The sequence below is a fragment of the Jaculus jaculus genome, chromosome 1 (assembly GCF_020740685.1).
Source record: "Jaculus jaculus isolate mJacJac1 chromosome 1, mJacJac1.mat.Y.cur, whole genome shotgun sequence".
Classification (NCBI taxonomy): domain Eukaryota; kingdom Metazoa; phylum Chordata; class Mammalia; order Rodentia; family Dipodidae; genus Jaculus; species Jaculus jaculus.
Window position 1 is genome coordinate 323930750 of NC_059102.1, and position 22416 is coordinate 323953165.

General features: G+C 47.6%; 1 protein-coding gene across 1 annotated transcript in view; it reads right to left on the reverse strand.

Moving 5' to 3' along the window:
- Nucleotides 1-22416, reverse strand: part of LOC101607323 (kinesin-like protein KIF28P) — a 59079-nt gene that overhangs the window by 13867 nt on the left and 22796 nt on the right. The window contains exons 6-13 of the mRNA XM_045146634.1: nucleotides 20811-20922; nucleotides 17265-17332; nucleotides 11851-11957; nucleotides 8208-8320; nucleotides 6292-6382; nucleotides 4659-4713; nucleotides 1838-1961; nucleotides 745-889 (exon numbers count right to left, since the gene is read on the reverse strand). Of these exons, the coding sequence (XP_045002569.1) occupies nucleotides 745-889; nucleotides 1838-1961; nucleotides 4659-4713; nucleotides 6292-6382; nucleotides 8208-8320; nucleotides 11851-11957; nucleotides 17265-17332; nucleotides 20811-20922 (815 nt within the window). The remainder of the gene's footprint in view (nucleotides 1-744; nucleotides 890-1837; nucleotides 1962-4658; nucleotides 4714-6291; nucleotides 6383-8207; nucleotides 8321-11850; nucleotides 11958-17264; nucleotides 17333-20810; nucleotides 20923-22416) is intronic.

Consider the following 22416-nt stretch of genomic DNA (forward strand, 5'->3'; position numbering starts at 1 on the left):
CTCATCGGCTGTATCTAACGCTCTCCACAACTCTTGCATACCAAGAGTCATGCTTTGAACTGTCTCTGCTCTCATTACTATGGGAAACTTTGACAAATCTTTGACATGTATTCACTGTATCTTTAGGAAAATCATATTAAGGGACTAGGGGTGTAGCCCAGTGGTAGACAATACTACCATGCACAAAGCCCAAGTTTGATTCACAGAGAGAGAGAGGGAGAGATTGAAACATCACTTTGTTTAAAGATTATATTTTATTATTTTATTTTTATTTATTTATTTATTTATTTTTGGTTTTTCAAGGTAGGGTCTCACTCTAGCCCAGGCTGACCTGGAATTCACTATGGAGTCTCAGGGTGGCCTCGAACTCACGGCAAGCCTCCCGAGTGCTGGGATTAAAGGCGTGCGCCACCATGCCGGGTTTAAGATTTTATTTTTATTTATTTGAGACAGAGAGGGAGGGAGAGAGAGATTGAGAGACAGCAAGCACCTCAGGGCCTCTAACCACTGCAAACAAATTCCAGATGCATGCGCCACCTTGTGCAGCTTGCTTAAGTGGGACCTGGGGAACTGAACCTGTGTCCTTTGGTGTTGCTGGCACAGCCTTAACCGCTAAGCCATCTCTCCAGCCCAGACCATCACATTTCAATGCACATTGTGGACACAGTAAGACTGTTTCCGCGAGGAAAGGGCACCCAGGGAAAGCAGATGCTTTCGGGTCAGCGCAGGGAAAATGCCCCTTACCGAGCGTGTCCACGCTCACGCCCGCCGCTGCTGCGCGCTCCAGCTGGAAAAAGTCGTAGTCGAATCTGCTCCAGTCTGCGCAGCCTCGCTCGGAAGGAAGCCCGACGTACAGGTAAGCGCTGTTGGAGCCCAGGATGACGCGGTCCTGGGAGGAGATGGGCTCAGGCGGGGGCGGGCCACCCCGCTCCGAGAGCCCAGTCCCGGCCCATCGGCCCATCCCATTGTGGGGACGCGATGAATGGGTCCGGCCCTCCTCCAGGTCTCAGCACCGTGGCTGTCAGAGTCTCAGTCTAAATCAGATTGGGGTTCAGTGCAGACTTTACACAGGGGACTTTTGGGGTGAGGTAAACATGCTGCTTTGGACCAGCCAAAAAAAAGCTCTGCAGAGGTGGCTTTGGGGAGTCAGGACTAAGAGGGACTGAAGTTGCAGGTAGCTAAGCAGTCCCTTTCCAAGGATAGGCTCTTTTAAAAAATATTTCATTGCCGGGCGTGGTGGCGCACGCCTTTAATCCCAGGACACGGGAGGCAGAGGTAGGAGGATCGCCATGAGTTCGAGGCCACCTTGAGACTCCATAGTGAATTCCAGGTCAGCCTGAGCCAGAGTGAGACCCTATCTCGAAAAACCAAAAAAAAAAAAAATTTATCTTATTTTATTTTATTTGAGAAAGAATGGTGCACCAGGGCCTCTAGCCACTGCAGCCGAACTCCAGATGCATGCACCTCTTTATGCATCTGGGCTACAGGGTTCCTGGGGAGTTGAACCTAGGTCCTTAGGCTTCACCATTAAGCCATCTCTCCAGCCCAAGGATGGGCTCTTAAACCTCAGAGATCATGAAATGTGAAAGCTGGACAGGATCTTAGAGATCCAATTCGACCCTCCTCGTTTTATAGGTGAGGTCTAGAAAAGCAAAGTGGCGTTGCTAAGACAGCGAGTTGGGAGCAGATCCGTCACTCAGCAGCTGTGACTAGATGGGCACCAAGAGGCCCAGCAGAGGCGGGAAGCCCAGCCCGGCCCCCCACTAGCTGTGACAGGAGCTCCACCCCTCGCCCGGGGTAGGACTTAGGAACTCCTGTGGCCCTGCGCGAAATGTACCAAATGCTGCAGTTTTGTCCTGGTGGTGATGGGCACCCCGTTAACGACAACCTTGCACCTGCTGTGTGGAGTGACTGTCACTTTGCCATCCAGATTCGTGATGGTAGCGTGTTTATCTGAAATTCTAAGAAGACAAGAGTTCGTCCCAATCACTGAGGGAATGATGACGTCGGCGACAGTTTAGGTTGCTCTGTCTCATTCTACAGCTGCGCCGAACAAGGAAGTGTTTGTAGGGCCTCCTAAGGGCTATGGTTTGTAGGGTGCTGCAGACTGTAAGGCAAAGCAGCTGTTTTGTCTCCAGAATGAACCCCAGCCCAGAGCCCACAGCTGCAGGATTGTCATGAGGGCGCAAAAGCTCACAGGCTGTGGGCTGGAGAGATGGCTCAGTGGTTACGGTGCTTGCCTATGAAGCCTAAGGACCCAGGTTCAATTCTCCAGGTCTCACGTAAGCCAGATGCACAAGGTGGCACATGTGTCTAGAGTTCGTTTGCAGTGGCTAGAGGCCCTGGTGTGCCCATTGTCACTCTTTCTCTCACTCCCTGTGTCTCTGTCTCAAATAAAAATAAATTTTAAAAAAACTTTTAAAGCTCACAGAGGCTCTGGAAAAATGGCTTAGCGGTTAAGGCGCATGCCTGCGAGGCCTAAGGACCTCTGTTGGATTCTCCAGGTCCCACGTTAGCCAGGTGCACGGGGGGGGGGGGCGCATGTGTCTGGAGTTCATTTACAATGGCTGGAGGTCCTGGTGCACCCATTCTCCCTCACTCTCTCCCCTTCTCTCTGTCTCTAATAAATAAATAGAAATAAAATCTTTTTTTTTTTTTTTAAAGTTCACAGAGCCAGGTGTGGTGGCGCACACCTTTAATCCCAGCACTCGGGAGGCAGAGGTAGGAGGATCGCCATGAGTTCGAGGCCACCCTGACACTACATAGTTAATTCCAGGTCAGCCTGGGCTAGAGTGAGACCCTACCTCAACAAACAAACAAACAAACAAAAACAGTTTACAGGCCTTGGAGCACTAATTCCCATTCTCTCTCACACAAGAAAGAAAAGAAAAGAAAAGAAATGCTGGCATGTTCAAATCGCTGTGAACTTACAAATCAGGCTCTAGCATAGCTCATGCAAGTGATGGGAAATGAAAGCAGGTGTCTCAGTGGAATGCTATGGAATCAAGTTTGGTGTCCATCAATGGTAGATAAAGACCATGGGGCATAAACCCAGCAGGGCAAACCATTCAGTCACAGGAAAGAATGGGTTCCTGGGATCTGCAGCAACACGGATGGAACTGGAGGACATTATGATGAGTGAAACAAGCTGGTCACTCATATGAAGAAACTAATAAGTTGATTTCAAAGCAATGAAGACTAGAAGGATGTGAAGGTTGGAGGGCCAGGGAGTGGCTGATGGGTACAGGGATGTAGTTGGATATGAAGATAGTTTCCAATGCTGGAGAGCATATGACTGTGATGGTTGAAACCACTGAATATTTCTTTCTCTTTTTTAATTTTTTTTTAAATTTGTTTATTTGAGAGCGACAGACGGAGAGAGAAAGAGGCCAATAGATAGACAGAGAATGGGCACACCAAGGCCTCCAGCCACTGAAAAGGACCTCCAGACGCGTGCGCCCCCGTGGGCATCTGGCTAACGTGGGTCCTGGGGAATCGAGCCTCGAACCAGGGTCCTTAGGCTTGACAGGCAAGCGCTTAACCGCTAAGCTATCTCTCCAGCCCCCACTGAATATTTCATTTAATCCTAGTAGAAAGAATTTTGAATACTTCTAACACAGATACCAGTTATCCTGCTTTGACTATTATCCATCACATACGTGTGCTAAAATTTCACACTATATAATTATGGAGCCAATTAAAATAAAGATATCTATGTATACATATTTATGTGTGTGTGGGTGTGTTTATAGAAGTTTTAAAAGGTGCTTGAGGATGGTGAGAGCTCCAAATACCAAAAACTGGGAATAGGGTTATCTTTGGAAGTAAGAAAGGCACCAGACACCAGCATGGGCCTGTCCCTTTAATCTATAGTTTCCTGCCAGGTATTCTTACTTCTAGTTTTTTGTTTTGTTTTATTTTTGGTTTTTCAAGGTAGGCTGTCACTCTAGCCCAGGCTGACTTGGAATTCCCTATGTACTCAGGGTGGCCTTGAACTCATGGCGATCCTCCTACCTCTGCCTCCTGAGGGCTGGGATTAAAGGCGTGTGCCACCACGCCTGGCTGTTGTATTTTAAAGGACTATCATGCATGATCTAGCCATGGACATCACTTCTATTCCAAGATTAGAACCAAGTAAACACGAAGTGGGCTCCACACAGTGGACTTCAGTTGGCACTTAGAACTGTGCCAACAGCCTCTGGTATAAGCGTGGCAGGGGTGTGCTGGGGGAGGTCTCGGAAGGTCTGTGCTCTTGCCCATTGAGCAGGATTTGTGGCCTGGCACGCCCATGACCAGAAACTGTCAAGAAACTCCTCCAGTCTGTAGCTTGGTGGTAGAGGGTAAGAACCCCCCAGTTCAAGTCCCAGTACTTCAAAGCAATTTTTTCCTCCAGCCCAACATGGTAGCACAAGCCTGTAATCCTGGCACTGAGAAGCTGAGGCAGGGGATTGTGAGTTTGAGGCCAACCTAGGCTCAGGCAAGATGACACGTACCTATAACCTCAGGCTCCAGGTAGAGGCTGGAGGATCAGGAGGGGGAGGCCGTCCTTGGCTACATAGCCAGTTTAAGGCCAGCCTGGGAGGCAGGAGGCCCTGTCTGATTGAGAGGTCCTAATTCTATAATGCAGGATATAAAGATGCAGTTTCTCAGAAACTTACCCCAGACCTCGAAGAATGATTGCGTTTGAAGCATCCTGACCAATGTCACATGAACCTGAAAAAAAAGTCAGGACAGTTGTCTTTATAAGATGACAGATGGGGATGGAGAAATTGCTCAGTGGTTAAGGCACTTGCCTTCAGAGCCCAGTGACCTGGGTTCAATTCCCCAGTACCCACGTGAGCCAGACGCAGAAAGCAGTGCGTATATCTGGAGTTTGTTTGCAGTGGTTAGAGGCCTTGGTACACCCATACTCTCACTCTCTCTGTCTTTCTTTCTCTGACTATATCTCTCTGCTTGCAAATAAATAAATTTATTTTTATATATTAGAGAGAGAGAGAGAATTGGCACACCAGGGCCTCAGCCATTGAAATTGAATTCTAGCTGCTTGCACCACCTAGTGGGCATCTAAAAAATTTATTTTCCTTATTTGCAAGCAGAGAGTTAAGAGAGATAGAGAATGGGCATGCCAGGGTCTCTAGCCACTGCAAAGGAACTCTGGACACATGTGCCACCTTGTGCATTTGCCTTATGTGGGTCCTGAGGAATCAAACCTGGGTCCTTTGGCTTTGCAGGCAAACACCTTAACCGCTAAGTCATCTCTCCAGCCCGAGGGAATTAAAAAAAAAAATGGACCATTAAAATCAGTCTGTCAGGAGCCAGGTGTGGTGGCACATACCTTTAATTCCAGCTCTGAGTAGGCAGAGGCAGGAGGATTGCTGTGAGTTCGAGGCCACCCTGAGACTACATTGTGAATTCCAGGTCAGCCTGAGCTAGAGTGAGACTCTACCTCGGGGGGTGGAGAGGAGAGAGACATTTCAGGGGCTGCTGCCCTCCCATAAACCACAAAACAAAAATGGAATGTGGGGGCTGGAGAGATGGCTTAGCGGTTAAGGTATTTGCCTGCAAAGCCAAAGGACGTCAACTCATTTCCCCAAGACTCATGTAAGCCAGATGCACAAGGTGGCGCCTGCATCTGGAGTTTCGTTTGCAGTGGTTGGAGGCCCTGGTGCACCCATTCGCCTTCTTTCTCCCTCTTTCTCTTTCTCTCTCTCTCTCTCTCTCTCTCTCTCTCTGTCTTAAATAAATAAATAAAACTTTTTAAAAAATGTGATGTGGGCTGGAAAGATGGCTCAGAGCTTAAGGCACTTGCCTGCAAAGCCGGAAAGAATGTCAGAGTCACATGTTGGGTCATGATTTGCAGAGACATTTATCATACCAATAACTGGGGGCTAACTCCACAATGCACGACCCATTTTCATTAACAAGGAGGGTCTAATGGGAGGGGGTAGATCACAGATGAGCCTAAATAATGGTACCAAACTGCCTGTATTTACTGAAAAGAAAACTAATAAATTAAATTTTTAAAAAAAAAAGACCCAGTTTCAATTTCCCAGTACCTACGTAAAGCCAGATGCACAAGGTGGCACATGCACCTGCAATTCGTTTGCAGTGGCTAGAGGTCCTGACATGTTCATTCTCTCCCCTCTCTCTCTCTCTCTCTCAAATAAATAAATAAAATATTTTTTAAAATAAAAGGGAAGGAGAGAGGGGAGGAAGGGAAGGGAAGGGAAGAGACGCAGAGCTGGCCTCTGGGACAAGAAGACACAGGACAGGTGGGGGAAGATCACATACCATCGCGAATGAAGTACTTGAGGACCCCAGTGAGCTGCGGGTCCTCATTGACGTTGAGAAGGTGAGGGAGGGTTTTCATCATCTGTTGCTCCTAGAAACGTGGAGAGGGTCCTGCCATCAGCTGGACTGGCCCCTGGGACCCACAGGAGCAAGGACAGCTGTCTGGGCATAGCTGTTCTAAGGCTCAGTGGTCTCCCACTGTCCTCCCCACAGCTGTCTGTGCGTGTCCCCTCCCTCCTTGACTTCCACCTCCACTGTCTGTCCAGGCCCCCGGTGTCCTCAGGCTTCCTGCTCGCGGCTGTCTGGATGCCCTGCCCGGGCAGGCCCTCTCTCTGACCCTCTCTTTGAGCTGAGTGAGCAGCAGTTATTGGGCTGGGCTGGGGAGATGGCTCAGCGGGTAAGAGGGCTTGCAGCAGGAGTGTGAGGGCCTGCTTCACCCCAAGTTCAATTCCCCAGCACCCACATAAGCAGCTGGACATGCCCATACATGCCTATCCCCCAGTGCCGTGGGGACCAGAAACTGGAGAATTGCTGGGGTCCATGAGAATGGCAGCTCCGGGCTGGAGAGATGGCTTAGAGGTTAAGCGCTTGCCTGTGAAGCCTAAGGACCCCGGTTCGAGGCTCAGTTCCCCAGGACCCACGTTAGCCAGATGCACAAGGGGGCGCACACGTCTGGAGTTCGTTTGCAGTGGCTGGAGACCCTGGCGCGCCCATTCTCTCTCTCTCTGCCTCTTTCTCTCTGTGTCTGTTGCTCTCAAATAAATAAATAAAAGTTTAGAAAAAGAAAATGGCAGCTCTGGGTTCAGAGAAAGGCTGTCTCAAGCAAATATGCAGATAAGTGACATGGAGGGTACGTGACACTCTCCTCTGGTCTCTTTATGCATGTGTGCCACACACACACACACACACACACACACACACACACACAGTGGCATTGCATTCACTCTCCCCTGACTGCCCCAGTGTATTTCATTCTTTAATGCAAACATTGGCTGTGCTGTGCTCATGGAGGATGAGATAAAGAAAGAAACTTGTGTCTTGAAGTTCTTCCTGATTAAAGGCAAAGAGGGTGGCGGTCCTTCTACTGGCTGCCGACCACGAACACCATGAAGCTCCGTATGCCCACCCTCCCTGTCCTGAGTCCCACTTGGCCCAGGAGGTGTATAGCGCCGTTCCTTCACAGAACGCTATTTAACAGGACTTCTGGCCACGCGTGAGTAGTGCCTAGTTCTGACTTAATCTGGTCCACTGGCACCATCGACCCACTCGACTCCCGCCGCCGCCCCCTGAGACTTACTCTGGGCTTCATGGATTTTCCAGGTTTCACACTCTTTTCTCCCCACTCTCCCAAGAATTCTAGGCCTGACCCATGACTCCGTGATCTGCCCAGAGCCTTTGTGCTTCTGAGGAGTGAGACTGTGGGGGCAGGGTGTCCGCGTGGCAAGGGAAGGCAGGAAGGGCATCTCTCCTATCCACGGGTGACATTGCCGGCACCACTTGGAGTCTGGGCCAATGGCCTAGCATTTGCACGGTTCCATCCCAAAACGCTCGCAAACCTAGACGCCCACCCAACAGCCCATGATGGCCTGGCAGCGGTAGTGAATGCCAGCCAGGAGAGAGACACAATTCCCCCAGGACACATGCATCCCTCAGTTCTACTGGTACTCTCTTCAACAGCAGCCCTGGGACCCCAAAACCCATCCTCAGCCCAGCCATCAGTATGTAGCCACCCGGGACCTCCCTCTCTCTCCCTTTCACGTCCAGAACGCTGTTGATAACACCGTTAGAAAGTCCTGTGTCACCTGCCACAGCTCACACATTCACTGAGGTCCTCACCACCGTCCAGGGCCCCGGCAGCAGTGCCCGCGGCTGTGCGTGGGTGGAGATGGACCATGGGTGGAGGGCAAAGGGCTCACCTGGGCAATGGTGGCATACTGCTGCTCCCATTCTCTCTGCGCCTGTGCCAGCAGGTGGGCCCAGGTCCCATGAGTCCCCAGCTGCTGTCGTGCCAGGAAGCAGGCTGAGTACTCTAGAGGGAGGAAGAGATGTTCAACACTGTGAATGACTTTGCTTTGTACCATCCTTTCAGGGAATTCCCACTAGGCTAGGGGCTCACGGGGTGGAAAGCCTAGATTTTTCTGTTTTTCATTTCACTTGTGCTTGTGTTTATAAATAACAGCAATTAGGTGCTGGGGGGGGGGGTCAAGCCCAGCCTTTTGTGATCCTCAGGCCTGGCACTGGCCAGCTTTATGCACCTTTTTATTTTTATCTTATTTATTTATTTGCAAGCAGCAGAGGTGGAGGGAAGAGTCGTCAGGGCTTCTAGCCATTGCAAACGCTTTGTGCAACTAGCTTTACACGGGCACTGGGGAATTGAACTCGGGTCGTCAGGCTTTGCAGTCGAGTGTCTTAACCACAACGCCGTCTCTCCAGTCCTTGATGCGCCTTTGCTAGCTCAGGCAGCATCGCGCAGCGGAAGCTCTGCGGTCAGCCTGAACCGGCGCGGTGCTGGGAGGTGTGTCCGGGCTCGCGGGGCTGCGGCTCGGGGTCTGAGGTCGAGGATGGGGCAGGTTGGAGGCAGGGCTGTCCAAGGGCAGGACCGGGACCCGTTAAGGAGCCCTGAGCGCGGGCTTTTGCATGTGTTTGTATTTGCTGTTTGGATGCTGTTTGGATGCTTTATCATCCATTCTGCCAGCTGGACTGGGTGGAGCCCGGTCGCCGGTGGCTGAGCGCTGAGTCAGCTGCGGACAGGACCTCGGCTTCCCCAGCACCTCACCTGGGAAGCCCCAGAGACTGGGTGACACCGGGTGGCAAGGAAGACAGCGGCGGAGAGGATGCCCTCAAAATAAAAGGGGCAACAGAGAAGGAGACCAAGCTGGGTTTGTTGGTGCACATCTCTGATCTCAACACCCTGTCCGCTGAAGCAGGAGAATTGCTATGAGTTCCAGGCCAGCCTGGACTACATAGAGACTTCCAGAATAGCTTGAAAACAAACAAACAACAAAAAAATATAAAATGAAAAACAAGGACTGGGTGGGCTGGAGAGATGGCTTAGCGGTTAAGCGCTTGCCTGTGAAGCCTAAGGACCCTGGTTCAGGGCTCGGTTCCCCAGGTCCCACGTTAGCCAGATGCACAAGGGGGCGCACGCATCTGGAGTTCATTTGCAGAGGCTGGAAGCCCTGGCGCGCCCATTCTCTCTCTCCCTCTGTCTGTCTTTCTCTCTGTGTCTGTTGCTCTCAAATAAATAAATAAATAAATAAATTTAAAAAAAAAAAAAAACAAAAAAACAAGGACTGGGGATATAGCCCAGTTGGCAAGAAGCCCTGAGTTCAGTCCCCAAAACTGCATAAACAAGATGTTGTGGCTCCCTCATATTCCCAGAGCCTGGGAGATGACGGCAGGAGTATTAGTTTAAGGGATCCTTGGCACTGCATAGTGAGAGTCTATCTCAGAAAACCCAATCAAACCAAACAAGCAAACCAAAAACACCACCACCAGCACCAAGAAAAAAAGAGAATGAAACGATAAAGGACCTTTTTTGTTGTTGTTTTCAAGGTAGGGTCTCACTTTAGCCCAGGCTGACCTGGAATATGTAGTCTCAGGGTGGCCTCAAACTCACAGTGATCCTTTTACCTCTGCCTCCTGACTGCTGAGATTAAAGGGATACACCACCACGCCTGGCCAAAAGTACCATTCTTTTGTTGTTGTTGTTGTTTAATAATTTTTATTTATTTATTTAGTTATTTATTTGACAGAGAGAAAGAGGGAAAGAGAGAATGGGCATGCCAGGACTCTAGCCCCTGCAAACAAACTCCAGACGCGTGGGCCCCCTTGTGCATCTGGCTTACGTGGGTCCTGGGGAATTGAACCTGGGTCCTTTGGCTTTGCAGACAAATGCCTTAACTGCTAAGCCATCCCTCCAGCCCAAAAGTGCCATTATTAAATGGCAAGGACACTGTTTCTTATAAGTTTAAGTGAGACTAACAATCTCAATATAGAATTGAACTTTTAATTTTTAAAACATTTTTTAAAAAATATTTATTTAAGAGATAGGGAGAGAGAAAGAGACAGTGAGAGAGAGAGAGAGAATGGGCATGCCTGGGTCTCCAGCTGCTGCAAACAAACTCCAGACACATATGTCACCCTGTGGCACATCTGACTTATGTGGATCCTGGGGAATCAAATCTGGGTCCTTTGGCTTTGCAGGTAAATGCCTTAACCATTAAGCCATTTCTCCAGCCCTATTTATTTTTTCAATATTATTTATTTATTTATGAGGACAGGGAGAGAGAAAAAGTGAGAATATGGGTGTGCCAAGGCCTATTTTTCTTTTTTTTGCACAAGGGTCTCAAGACATGTCATTTATTGTAAATGGAGTTTATAGGCTTGCCTGTGAGATTCTTTTTTTTCCTATATATTATTATTTTTTTATTTTTAATTTTTAAAATTTTTATTAGCATTTTCCATGATTATAAAAAAATATCCCATGTTAATTCCCTCCCTCCCCCCCACACTTTCTCCTTTGAAATTTCATTCTCCATATTACCTCCCCATCACAATCATTGTACTTACATATAGACAATATCAACCTATTAAGTACCCTCCTCCCTTCCTTTCTCTTCCCTTTATGTCTCCTTTTTAACTTACTGGCCTCTGCTACTAAGTATTTTCATTCTCATGCAGAAGCCCAGTCATCTGTGGCTAGGATCCACATATGAGAGAGAACATGTGGTGCCAAGGCCTATTTTTGCTAGAAACGACCTCCAGATACATACAGCACTTTGTGCATCTGGCTTTATGTGGGTACTGGGAGATTGAACCTAGGATATCAGCCTTTGCAAGAAAGTGCCTTTAACCACTGAGCAATCACCCCAGCCCTAAAGTTGGGCTTTTAAACTCCAGGGACTGGAGTTATGGTCTAGCGGTTAAGGCACTTGCCTGCAAAGCCTAGGGACCAGGTTTGATTCTCCAGGCCCCATGTAAGCCAGATGTACATGGTGGCGCATGTGTCTGAAGTTCATTTGCAGTAGCTAGAGGCCCTAGTGAGCCCATAGTCTCTCTCTCTCTCTCTTTCTTTCTGTCTCTAATAAATAGATAACATTAAATGATGCAGAAAAAAAAAAAGATCCTGAACAAAGCCTGTCTCTTCCCCCATCTGCTGCCTCAGTCCAGCTACTCCTCCAAAGACAAGGTCAGGGCTGGAGAGATGGCTTAGTGGTTAAGTGCTTGCCTGTGAAGCCTAAGGACCCCAGTTCAAGGCTGGATTCCCCAGGACCCACGTTAGCCAGATGCACAAGGGGGCGCGTGCGTCTGGAGTTCGTTTGCAGTGGCTGGAGGCCCTGGCGTGCCCATTTTCTCTCCCTCTCTCTATCTGCCTCTTTCTCTCGCTGTCTGTTACTCTCAAATAAGTAAATAAAAATAAATGAAAAAAATTTTTTAAAAAGACAAGCTCATTTGTAGGCCTGCCCCTCCCCCCTCCAACCAGCCCCCTGGGCATCTGCCAGTTCAGGCTCTCCTTGCTCCTCGTATGCACTGAGATAGCCTCCTGACTCAGTTTACCTTCCACTCCAGCATTTCCATATCCGAGCAGCAGCCTGTTCTCGGCCCTTGACTCTCTCAGCAGTATGCAGGTGTTGACCACAGCTTTGTTCCTCACCTTCTTGGCCCTGTCACATGCAAAAACAAATTTTCAACGTCCCCTTTGTGTCCACAGATGCACCACCAGCCTCAGAACAACAGCAGGTGAGCTCACATCACAATCAGAGTGGGATCTTTCTCCATAGGACTGCAGACTCCGCCATGTCTGCTTCGACTTAAAGCACTAAGACCAAAAGTGACTTCCAGAACTTCCGTGACCTCCATAATCCAAAGAAACTTACGCAGCTCAGCCAAGGCCCAGTGTTCAGCTCCTGACTGTACCGAGGCTTGAACACAACTGTGTGATTCAAGAATCTGGTCGAGGGCTGGAGAGATGGCTTAGCGGTTAAACGCTTGCCTGTGAAGCCTAAGGACCCCAGTTCGAGGCTCGGTTCCCCAGGTCCCACGTTAGCCAGATGCACAAGGGGGCGCACGCATCTGGAGTTCGTTTGCAGAGGCTGGAAGCCCTGGCGCGCCCATTCTCTCTCTCTCCCTCTATCTGTCTTTCTCTCTGTGTCTGTCACTCTCAAATAAATAAAAATAAAATAAAATAAAAAAATATTTAAAAAAAATAATATTTAAAAAAAAAAAAAAGAATCTGGTCGAGGAGCTGGAGAAAGTGCTCAGTGGTTAAAGACATTTGCTTGCAAAGCCTGACAGCGCAAGTTCCATTCCCCAGTACCCATGTAAAGCCAGGTGCACAAAGTGGCACATGCATCTGGAGTCATTTGCAGTGGTTAGGAGCCCTGACATGCCTATTCCATCCCATTTCTCTCTCTCTTCTCGTCTTATAAAAATCAATTAATTTAATTAACTAAGTAAAAAATGCATTCAAGTTCTGTTGCTGCTGAAATAACTAAAACCCTGGAGAGAGAAAATGGACCTGCCAGGGCCTCTTGCCACTGCAAATAAACTATAAATGTATATGCCACTGTGTGCATCTGGCTTTACATGAGTCTAAGGAATTGAACTCTGGGCAGCACATTTTGCAAGCAAGCACTTTTAATTGCTGAGCCATCTTTCCAGTCCACAACTTATCCTTTTTGTAAAAAAACAAAACAAAACAAAAAACAGTGTGTGTATTCTAAGGCAGGCATGGTGGCGCACGCCTTTAATCCCAGCACTCGGGAGGCAGAGGTAAGAGGATCGCCGTGAGTTCGAGGCCACCCTGAGACTACACAGTGAAATACAGGTCAGCCTGAGCTAGAGTCTGACCCTACCTCGAAAAGGAGAAAGAGAAGAAGGAGAAGAAAAGTGTGTATTCACATGGGTGCTGTGCAATTATACATTATACGTGTATACTTCATTATACAAGTATACATTACACACGCACTGTGTGTGTGTGTGTGTGTGTGTGTAGGTGGGAGGATGACCCGAGGTGTCATCCTTTGTTTTTTTTGAGACAGGGTCTCTCATTGGCCTGGAGCCAACTTGATCTTTTTTTTTTTTTAATTAAGTTCTATACAAATACTATACCATTTTTATTTGTATTTTTTAAAATTTTTTTGTTGTTATTTTTATTTATTTATTTGAGAGTGACAGACAGAGAGAAAGAGGTAGAGAGGGAGAGAGAGAATGGGCGCTCCAGGGCCTCCAGCCACTGCAAACGAACTCCAGACACATGCGCCCCCTTGTGCATCTGGCTAACGTGGGACCTGGGGAACCGAGCCTCGAACCGGGGTCCTTAGGCTTCACAGGCAAGCGCTTAACCGCTAAGCCATCTCTCCAGCCCTTTATTTGTATTTTTGAGAGTGCGAAATAGAGGCAGATAGAGAGAGAATGGGTGTGCTAGGGCCTCTAGCCACAAATGAACTCCAGATGCACGTGCCACCTTGTGCATCTGGGTTTTTGTGGGTACTTGGGGAATCAAATTTGGGTCCTTAGACTTTGCAAGCAAGAGCCTTAACCACTGAGCGATCTCTCTAGCCCCACAATTTATTCTTTTTTTGTTTCTTTGTGCTAGGGTCTCACTCTAGCCCAGGCTAACTTTAAATTCACAATGTAGTCTCAAGGTGGCCTCCAACTCACAGTGATCCTCCTACCACTGCCTCCCTAGTGCTGGGATTAAAGGAGTGTCCCACAATGCCTGGCTCCTGAACTTATTTTTTTAAATATTTTATTTTTTCTATTTATTTGAGAGAGAGAGAAAGATAGGCAGGGAGAGAGAGGGAGAGAATGGACGCACCAGGGCTTCCAGCCACTGCAAACAAACTCCAGATGCGTGTACCCTCTTGTGCATCTGGCTTACATGACTACTGGGGAATTAAACCCGGGTCCTTTGGCTTTGCAGGCAAGTGCCTTAACCATTAAGCCATTTCTTCAGTGCCCATAACTTATTCTTAATCTTAATTCAAATGCAAATTAAAGCAAATTTAGGGGCTGGGGAGATGGTTCAGTGGTTAAAGTGCTTGCCTGCGAAGCCTAATGACCCAGGTGACCCAAGTTTAATTCCCCAGTACCCACATAAAGGCAGATGCATAAAGTGGTGCATGTATCTAGAGTTCATTTGCAGTGGCTGGAGGCCCTAGCATGCCTGTTATTTCTATCTCCATGTAAATAAATAAATAAATAAATTTTTCTTTTTAAAAATATTTTTTTAGCTGGGCATGGTGGTGCATACCTTTAATTCTAGCACTCAGGAGGCAGAGGTAGGAGGATCGCCTTGAGTTGGAGGCCACTTTGAGACTACAGAGTGAATTCCAGGTCAGCCTGGGCTACACTGAGACCCTACCTCAAAAAACAAGCAAACAAAATATATTTTTTCTTAATATTTATTTATTTGAGAGAGAAAGAGGCAGAGAGAGAGAGAGGGAGCACACTACGACCTCTAGTCACTGTAAATGAACTTCAGATGCATGTGCCACTTTGTACATCTGGCTTTATGGGAGTCCTGGAAAATTGAACCCAGATCCTTAGGCTTTGCAGGCAAGTGCCTTACCCACTGATCATCTCTCTGCCTCCCCACCCCCATGTTTTTTTTAAAATTTTTATTAACATTTTCCATGACTATAAAATATATCCCATGGTAATTCCCTCCCTCCCCACCCCCACACTTTCCCATTTGAAATTCCATTCTCCATCATATTACCCCCCCCCCATGTTTTTTAAAAAAGTAAATTTAGCATCTTGTTATGATTTTGGTGCTGGGAATTAAACCCCCGAACTTTGAGTGTGAAAGGTCGGGCTATGGAGCTACGCCTCCATTCAGAGTCTCTTGTATTTTATTTGCTAAATCTGCCAGCCTTAGCCCTCTCATTGTACAAGAGAAATTGAGATAGTAACCTAGTAGATCTGTCCCACGTCGCATAGGCTCTGGCTCTTTCCAAGACTAGAGCCCGGGACTTCTGGCTGCAATGTCTCTCTCTTCAGTGCCACAGCCCCTCACAGACAACCTGCTAGCAACTGGATTGGGTCTGGTAGGCAGGGAGAAAAAGGAATAAAGAGAAAGAGAGAGAGAGAAGAGAGAAAAGCTAAAATTCAGCCTAAAGATCTGAAGTGGCTTTATAGCTGCTGGAAGAAAATGCCACAGCATGAAACAGTACTGTGGTCCTGAGAAGGGCTCCCTCCCTGAGAAGCAGCTGAGGGAGGCAGATTGGACAAGGCAGATCACTCTTCACTGGCACAATCCAAACTGTAGTTTTTGGGTTTTCACCCCACCTGTGGAGGGCAAATCAACCCTTAGGTTCTGTGGGAATAGGGGAAGGCTAAAGCAACTTGCCCAGGGCCATGAGCTGCTCCACAGCCAATGTCCCTGTTACTTGCATGCCCACAGACCTGACGACATTAGGATAGAAATATTTCATTTCCTGGAGCCGGGTGTGGTGGCGCACGCCTTTAATCCCAGTACTTGGGAGGCAGAGGTAGGAGGGTCACTGTGAGTTCGAGGCCACCCTGAGAATACAGAGTGAATTCCAGGTCAGCCTGGGCTAGAGTGAGACCCTACCTCGAAAAACCAAGTAAATAAATAAAAATTCATTTCTCATGCCAGCTCCAATCACCTGGCCTTCAGGCCTGAGAGGTCCAAGTTCCTGTCTGGAGAAGGACACCAGAACCTCATGTGTGGACATTTTTACTTTACTTTCTACAAGGGTCAGGAAAACAGGCATGGCATGAGCTCCAGAAACCTGCCTTGAAAAAGTAGGACTTGGCAGGTATAGCCAACTGTCGGAGATGTAAGCAGTCTTGCTTTGTACCTGCCATGCAAGGAACCAGGCAAGGATAGCCCCTCCCAGTGATGAGATGGTTGTGACCATGCATGGGCCCTGGGCAAACAAGATAACTTACCTAACGAAATGCTGGCATGGGCTTGAGAGATGGCTTAGCAGTTAAGGAGCTTGCCTATGAAGCCTAAGGACTCACGTTCAGATCCCACTTTAGTCAGACATGCAAAGGTGAGGCAAGTGCAAGGTCGCACATTCCCACTAGGTGGCGCAAGCGTCTGGAGCTCTATTTCAGTGGCTGAGGCCCTGGAGCACTAATTCCCATTCTCTCTCTCACAAGAAAGAAAAGAAATGCCGGCATGTTCAAATCACTGTGAACTTACACAATCGGGCTCTAGCATAGCTCATCCTCACTTATTATAAATTCTGAGTGGGAATGCTCTTTGTCAGGAGAGACTGCTTGTAGATAGCATCTCCCATCAGAGACTGGCTTCCATACCTTTCCCGTCTGAGCTCACAACTCCTCCTTTAGCCAGGATCGGAGGGACAGAGTGACACTCTGGGCTCTCTCAGTGGCCAGTTCCTTCTCTTGTTTGTCCTATTTCCTTTTTTTTTTTTTTTAATTTATTTGCAATGGGCTGGAGAGATGGTTAAGCGCTTGCCTGTGAAGCCTAAGGACCCCAGTTTGAGGCTCAATTCCCAAGGACCCACGTTAGCTAGATGCACAAGGGGGTGCACGCATCTGGAGTTCGTTTGCAGTGGCTGGAGGCCCTGGTACACCCATTCTCTCTATATATATATCTGCCTCTTTCTCTGTCACTTTCAAATAAATAAATAAAAATAAAAATAAATAAAATTTATTTGCAAGCAAAGAGAGGGATAGAAGAGAGATAGAGAAAATGGCATGCCAGGGCCTCTAGCCACTGCAAACTGTTCATCCGGCTCATGTGGGGACTGGGGAATCAAACTCAGGTCACTGGGTTCTGCAGGCAAGTGTCTTAACCTCTGAGCCACCTCTCCAGCCCTCTATTTCCTCTTATTCCTCTCTCATGAATCACTTGTTTCTCCTTCTCCTGGACTCCCACCCCAAACACCACTGCGCAGAACAGCCTTGCCTGAAAGGAGTTTCCAGACTCCGAACATAGGACACCACAGCCAGTTACTGCTCAAACATACCTTTCAGCGTATCTTAACGTCGACAAGGTTTCCTCGTAGCAGATGTCAGCTGGGCTGATGGCGGCCATCTGTGAAAATGCCCCATACAGACTCTGTTATCTGGAGCGCATACAGACTCTGTTATCTGGAGCGTTCTTATAGTTGGTGCTGTTACAACAGCGATATTCACAGAACAGATGTGCAGCTGATAACAGCATTGTTTGAGCCTCACCATTCAGAACATGATGCACAGAGACAAAGAATACACCCTCGATCACCTTGGTCCTAACAGGCAGAGCTGGAATTTGAAGCCACCACTGACTAACTGTAACCATTGAGCTGCTGACGCCACTCTGCTCCCAGTATCCGGTCCCCAGCAATGTCACGGGTTTAAATGTTCGCTGACTGTTACCGGTACAAAGGGCAAAAAGCTTTGCTCATTCCTGGACAGCCATGCGTATGGTTTCAAATCTGGCTACTGACTGAAGTCATTGGTCTACAGTTTGGAAAATGAACTTCTGCTGATTTAGAGGTTGAACAGAGTCACAGGGTAGCTGAGGAAGGTGGCAACTGTCTGTGTGACAGCACACTCCCTGTGGACCTGAAGGCTCAGGGCCCCGAGAATTAAGAGCATAGTGAGCAGTCCCAGATGAGGTTTCCATCACTGGGAAAAACCAACTTAGAGGAGGGACGATTTGTTCTAGCTTGGAGTCAGAGATCTCGGTCTATCAGGGCAGGGAGCACACGGCAGAGGAGAGAGCTCACATCTTGCTGAGACAGGAAGCAGGAGAGAGAGGACGCCTGTGCCAATGGGCTTTCTTCCCCTTTCCCTCTTTTTGGAGGGAGGAATATGCCAGGCTCTCGCATTTGTTACGTAGTGCTCTACCACTGAGCTTCAACCCCAGCCATCTTTTTACTTTTCCTTTTTAAAAAAATAGTTATTTATTTATTTGTTCATTGATTGATTGATTCATTCATTCATTTATTTGAGAGAGAGGGGAAAAAAGGGAAAGAGAGAATGGGCGCGCCAGGGCCTCCAACCAGTGCAAAGGAACCCCAGATGCACGCACCCCTTTGTGCATCTGGCTTATGTGGGTCCTGGGGAATCAAATCTGAGTCATGAGGCTTCATAGGCAAGAGCATTAACTACTAAGCCAGCTCTCCAGCCCTTGTTTTTCCTTTTGATGCAGGGTCTCACTAAGTTGCCTAGGTTGTCTTGGAATTCAATCTGTATTCCAGGCAGGCCTTGAACTTGGGACCCTCCTATTTCAGCCTCCCAAGTAACTAGGATTACAGATTTGGCTTTCTTCCCTTTCAAAAAAAAATTAAATTTTTATTTATTTAGTTATTAGAGACAGAGGCAGAGAGAGAGAGAGAATGGGCACGCCAGCGCCTCTAGCCACTGCAAAGGAACTCCAGATGTGTGCACTCCCTTGTGCATCTGGCTAATGTGGGTCCTGTAAAATCGAACCCAGGTCCTTAGGCTTCGCAGGCAAGCACCTTAACTGCTAAGCCATCTCTCCAGCCCTCTTCTCCTTTTTATACCATCCTGGACCCCATCATCTGAGCTGGTGTTACCCACATTCAGGGCAAGTCTTCCCTTTAGTTATTTGTCTCTGGCAATATGCTCACTGCAGAGGTGTGCTTTACTAACCTCCTGTGTACCTCTCAGTTCAATCAAGATTAACCATTACACCTACATATAACTGTTTAACTTTATAACTTTTTTCCTGAGGTGAGCCCAACAGACTGGCCTTTTTTTTTAATGTGGGGGGGTGGGCAGTCAGAGTATATTGGCGTGCCAGGGCCTCCAGCCACTGTGATCAAACTACAGATGCGTGTGCCACTTGTGCACCTATGCGACCTTGCACACTTACATCGCTTTGTGCATCTGGCTTACGTGGGACCTGGAGAGTTGAACATGGGTCCTTAGGCTTCGCAGGTAAGTGCCTTAACCGCTAAGCCATCTCTCCAACTCAAACTTATAACTTTTTTTTCTTCCAGTTTTTCGAGGCAGGGTCTCACTCTGTAGCCCAGCCTGACCTGGAATTCACTATGTAGTCTTAGGATGGCCTCGAACTCACATCAATCCACCTACCTCTGCCTCCCAGTGCTTAGCATTTTGAAGGTTGAGACAGGAAGATAATGAATTTGAATTTGAGGCAAACCTCAAAAACAAACAACCCTCCCCCACAAATAATGCAATGTCCTTAATCATTCCTTTTTCAGTCTTGCAGATCTGTACACTAGACATTGTCTTGTTGGCCTCCAGTCTTAGGTGACTTTGAGTACTCCTATCTAGATTTGGGTTTTAATATGCAGTCTAGCATTCAGAGAGTGACTTGATTTTCTGGTGCACAGGATGGAGCACGGGCCCTTGCATATGGTGGTGGTCTACCACTGAGCGACACCCCCAGCCCAAAGTGTATTGTTGTACTCCAAGTTCTTAGAGAACGTCCCTTCCATACCCGCAGGTAAATAACAATAAAAAAAAACTTTAAAATGAATAGTTAGGCTGGAGATATGACTCAGCAGTTAAAGGCATTTGCTTTCAAAGCCTGATGACCAGAGTTTGATTCCCAAGCCGCCCACATTAGCCTGGCATATGCCAGCTCTGCAAAGTAGCACGTGCGTCTGAAGTTCATGTGCAGCAGCGGGAGGCCCTGGCATGCCCATATCCATTCTCTGTCTCTCTTGAATGAATAAATAAATAAATTTTAAAAATAAAGTCTTTAGAGCCAGATATGGTCGGTGGATGCCTTCAATCCCAGCACTCAGGAGGCAGAGGTAGAAGGATTGCTGTGAGTTTAAAGCCACCCTGAGACTACATAGTGAATTCCAGTTCAGCCTGGGCTAGCGAAACCCTACCTTGAAAACAAACCCAAGGTAAAAAGTTAAACACAGGCTGGAGAGATGGCTTAGTGGTTGAGTGCTTGCCTGTGAAGCCTAAAGACTGCGGTTCAAGGCTCGATTCCCCAGGACCCACGTTAGCCAGATGCACAAGGGGGTGCACGCATCTGGAGTTTGTTTGCAGTGGCTGGAGGCCCTGACGCACCCATTCTCTCTCTCTCTCTCTCTCTGCCTCTTTCTCTGTCTGTCGTTCTCAAATTAATAAATAAAAAAAATAGGGCTGGAGAGATGGCTTAGTGGTTAAGCGCTTGCCTGTGAAGCCTAAGGACCCCGGTTGGAGGCTCGATTCCCCAAGACCCATGTTAGCCAGATGCACAAGGGGGTGCACGCATCTGGAGTTCGTTTGCAGTAGCTGGAGGCCCTGGCATGCCCATTCTCTCTCTCTCTCTCTGTCACTCTCAAATAAATAAATAAATAAATAAAATTTTTATAAAAGAATGAAAAATAAATAAAAAAATAAACAATGTTTTTAAAAAAGTTAAACACAGTACTGTAGACGCTTAGTTGCACATTGTAACAGGAAGGCACTGGGCGTTGGGCATGATGGGCATGGAAAAAGCGCTGTGTTCTGAGTGTGCTGAGGATGGTGTCACTGTCAGCTGCAGTAGGAGCTGAACTAGCGGGGAGCACTGTGAGAACGGGGGGGGGGGGTCTTACCAAAGTCGTTCTGCTGTTCCCACCCAGGGCTGACTGGAGCAGTTTGGTCAGGACAGAATCTCGGTAGGGAATATGCAAGACTTTCTTCCCCATAGCTGTATCAGCTAGAGCACTGGATGAAGGAGAAACATTTAAACCATCAACAAAGAGGTGGAAAACAAAACAAAAAAAAAACTATCTCTCAAAAAAGGGGTAAGCTAGAAAGAGCCCACAAATCCCCCTGTGGCCCCGTGCTATGGTGAAATTTCCCCTACAGACTCATGTGTTTGAAAAGTTAATCCCAGCTGGTTAGCACTGTTTGGGGAGGCTGTGGCACCTTTAGAAGGTAGGGACTAGGCTGGGAAGGTTGCTCAGTGGTTAAAGGCAATTGCTTACAAAGCCTGCCAGCCAGGGTTCAATTCCTCAGCCACCCACATAAGCCTGACATAAGCCAGACACAAAAGGTGGCACAAAGGTTGGAGGGATGGCTTAGTGCTTAAAATGTTTGCCTGCAAAACCAAAGGACCCAGGTTCAATTCCCCAAGACCCATGTTAACCAGATGCACAAGGGGGCGCACGCGTCTGGAGTTCATTTGCAGTGGCTGGAGGCCCTGGCACACCCATTGTCTCTCTCTCCATCTTTCTCTCTGTCAAATACACAAAAATAAAATATTTTTTTCAAAGGTGGCACAAGCATCTGATATTTGTTTGCAGTGGCAAGAGGGTCTGGCATGCGCGCGTGCGCGCGTGCACACACACACACACACACACACACACACACACGCACACACACAGATAAAGAATGGACATGCCAGGGCCTCCAGCTGCTGGAAACGAACTCCAGATGCATGTGCCACTCTGTGTATCTGGCTGGCTCAAAAAAACAACCAGCCAAACCAATTAAAAAAAAAAAAAAAAAAAGCAAGTCTGACTCCTGAGTACCTATTCCAGAAGAATGAGTGATGGTTTTCTTTCAAATTATGAGTAATGTTCATAGCAACTTTAGTCACAATGTACCAAACCTAGAAATAAACTAGATGTCCATTAACAGGAGAGTGGATGCATAAATTGTCCCATGTTATGTTCCCACAAATGAAAACAGCTCTGGATAACCTCTAGACACAATCGTCAATGAAAAAAGCTAACCACCAAGCCAGTGACCTCACGTAATCTCAGTCAGATAAAAAATCAAGATAAGTGGGCGTGGTGGCACACACCTTTAATCCCACCACTCAGGAGGTAGAGGTAGAAGGATCTCCTTGAGTTCGAGGCCACCCTGAGACTACATAGTGAATTCCAAGTCAGTCTGGGCTATATTGAAACCCTACCTCAAACACAAAAACAAACAAACAAACAAAAATCAAGACAATAGGTAATGCTAATCTGATGACAAATGCCAATTTCTTTTGAGGTTGTGCCAACTGGAAGGGTTAAGGGGGACTTCTGGCTTCTTGAAATGGTCTATATTTTTATTTATTTTTTTGGCTTATTTTTATTTATTAATTTGAGAGTGACAGACAGAGAGAGAAAGAGGCAGATAAAGAGAGAGAATGGGCACACCAGGGCCTCCAGCCACTGCAAACGAGCTCCAGATGCATGCGCCCCCTTGTGATCTGGCTAACGTGGG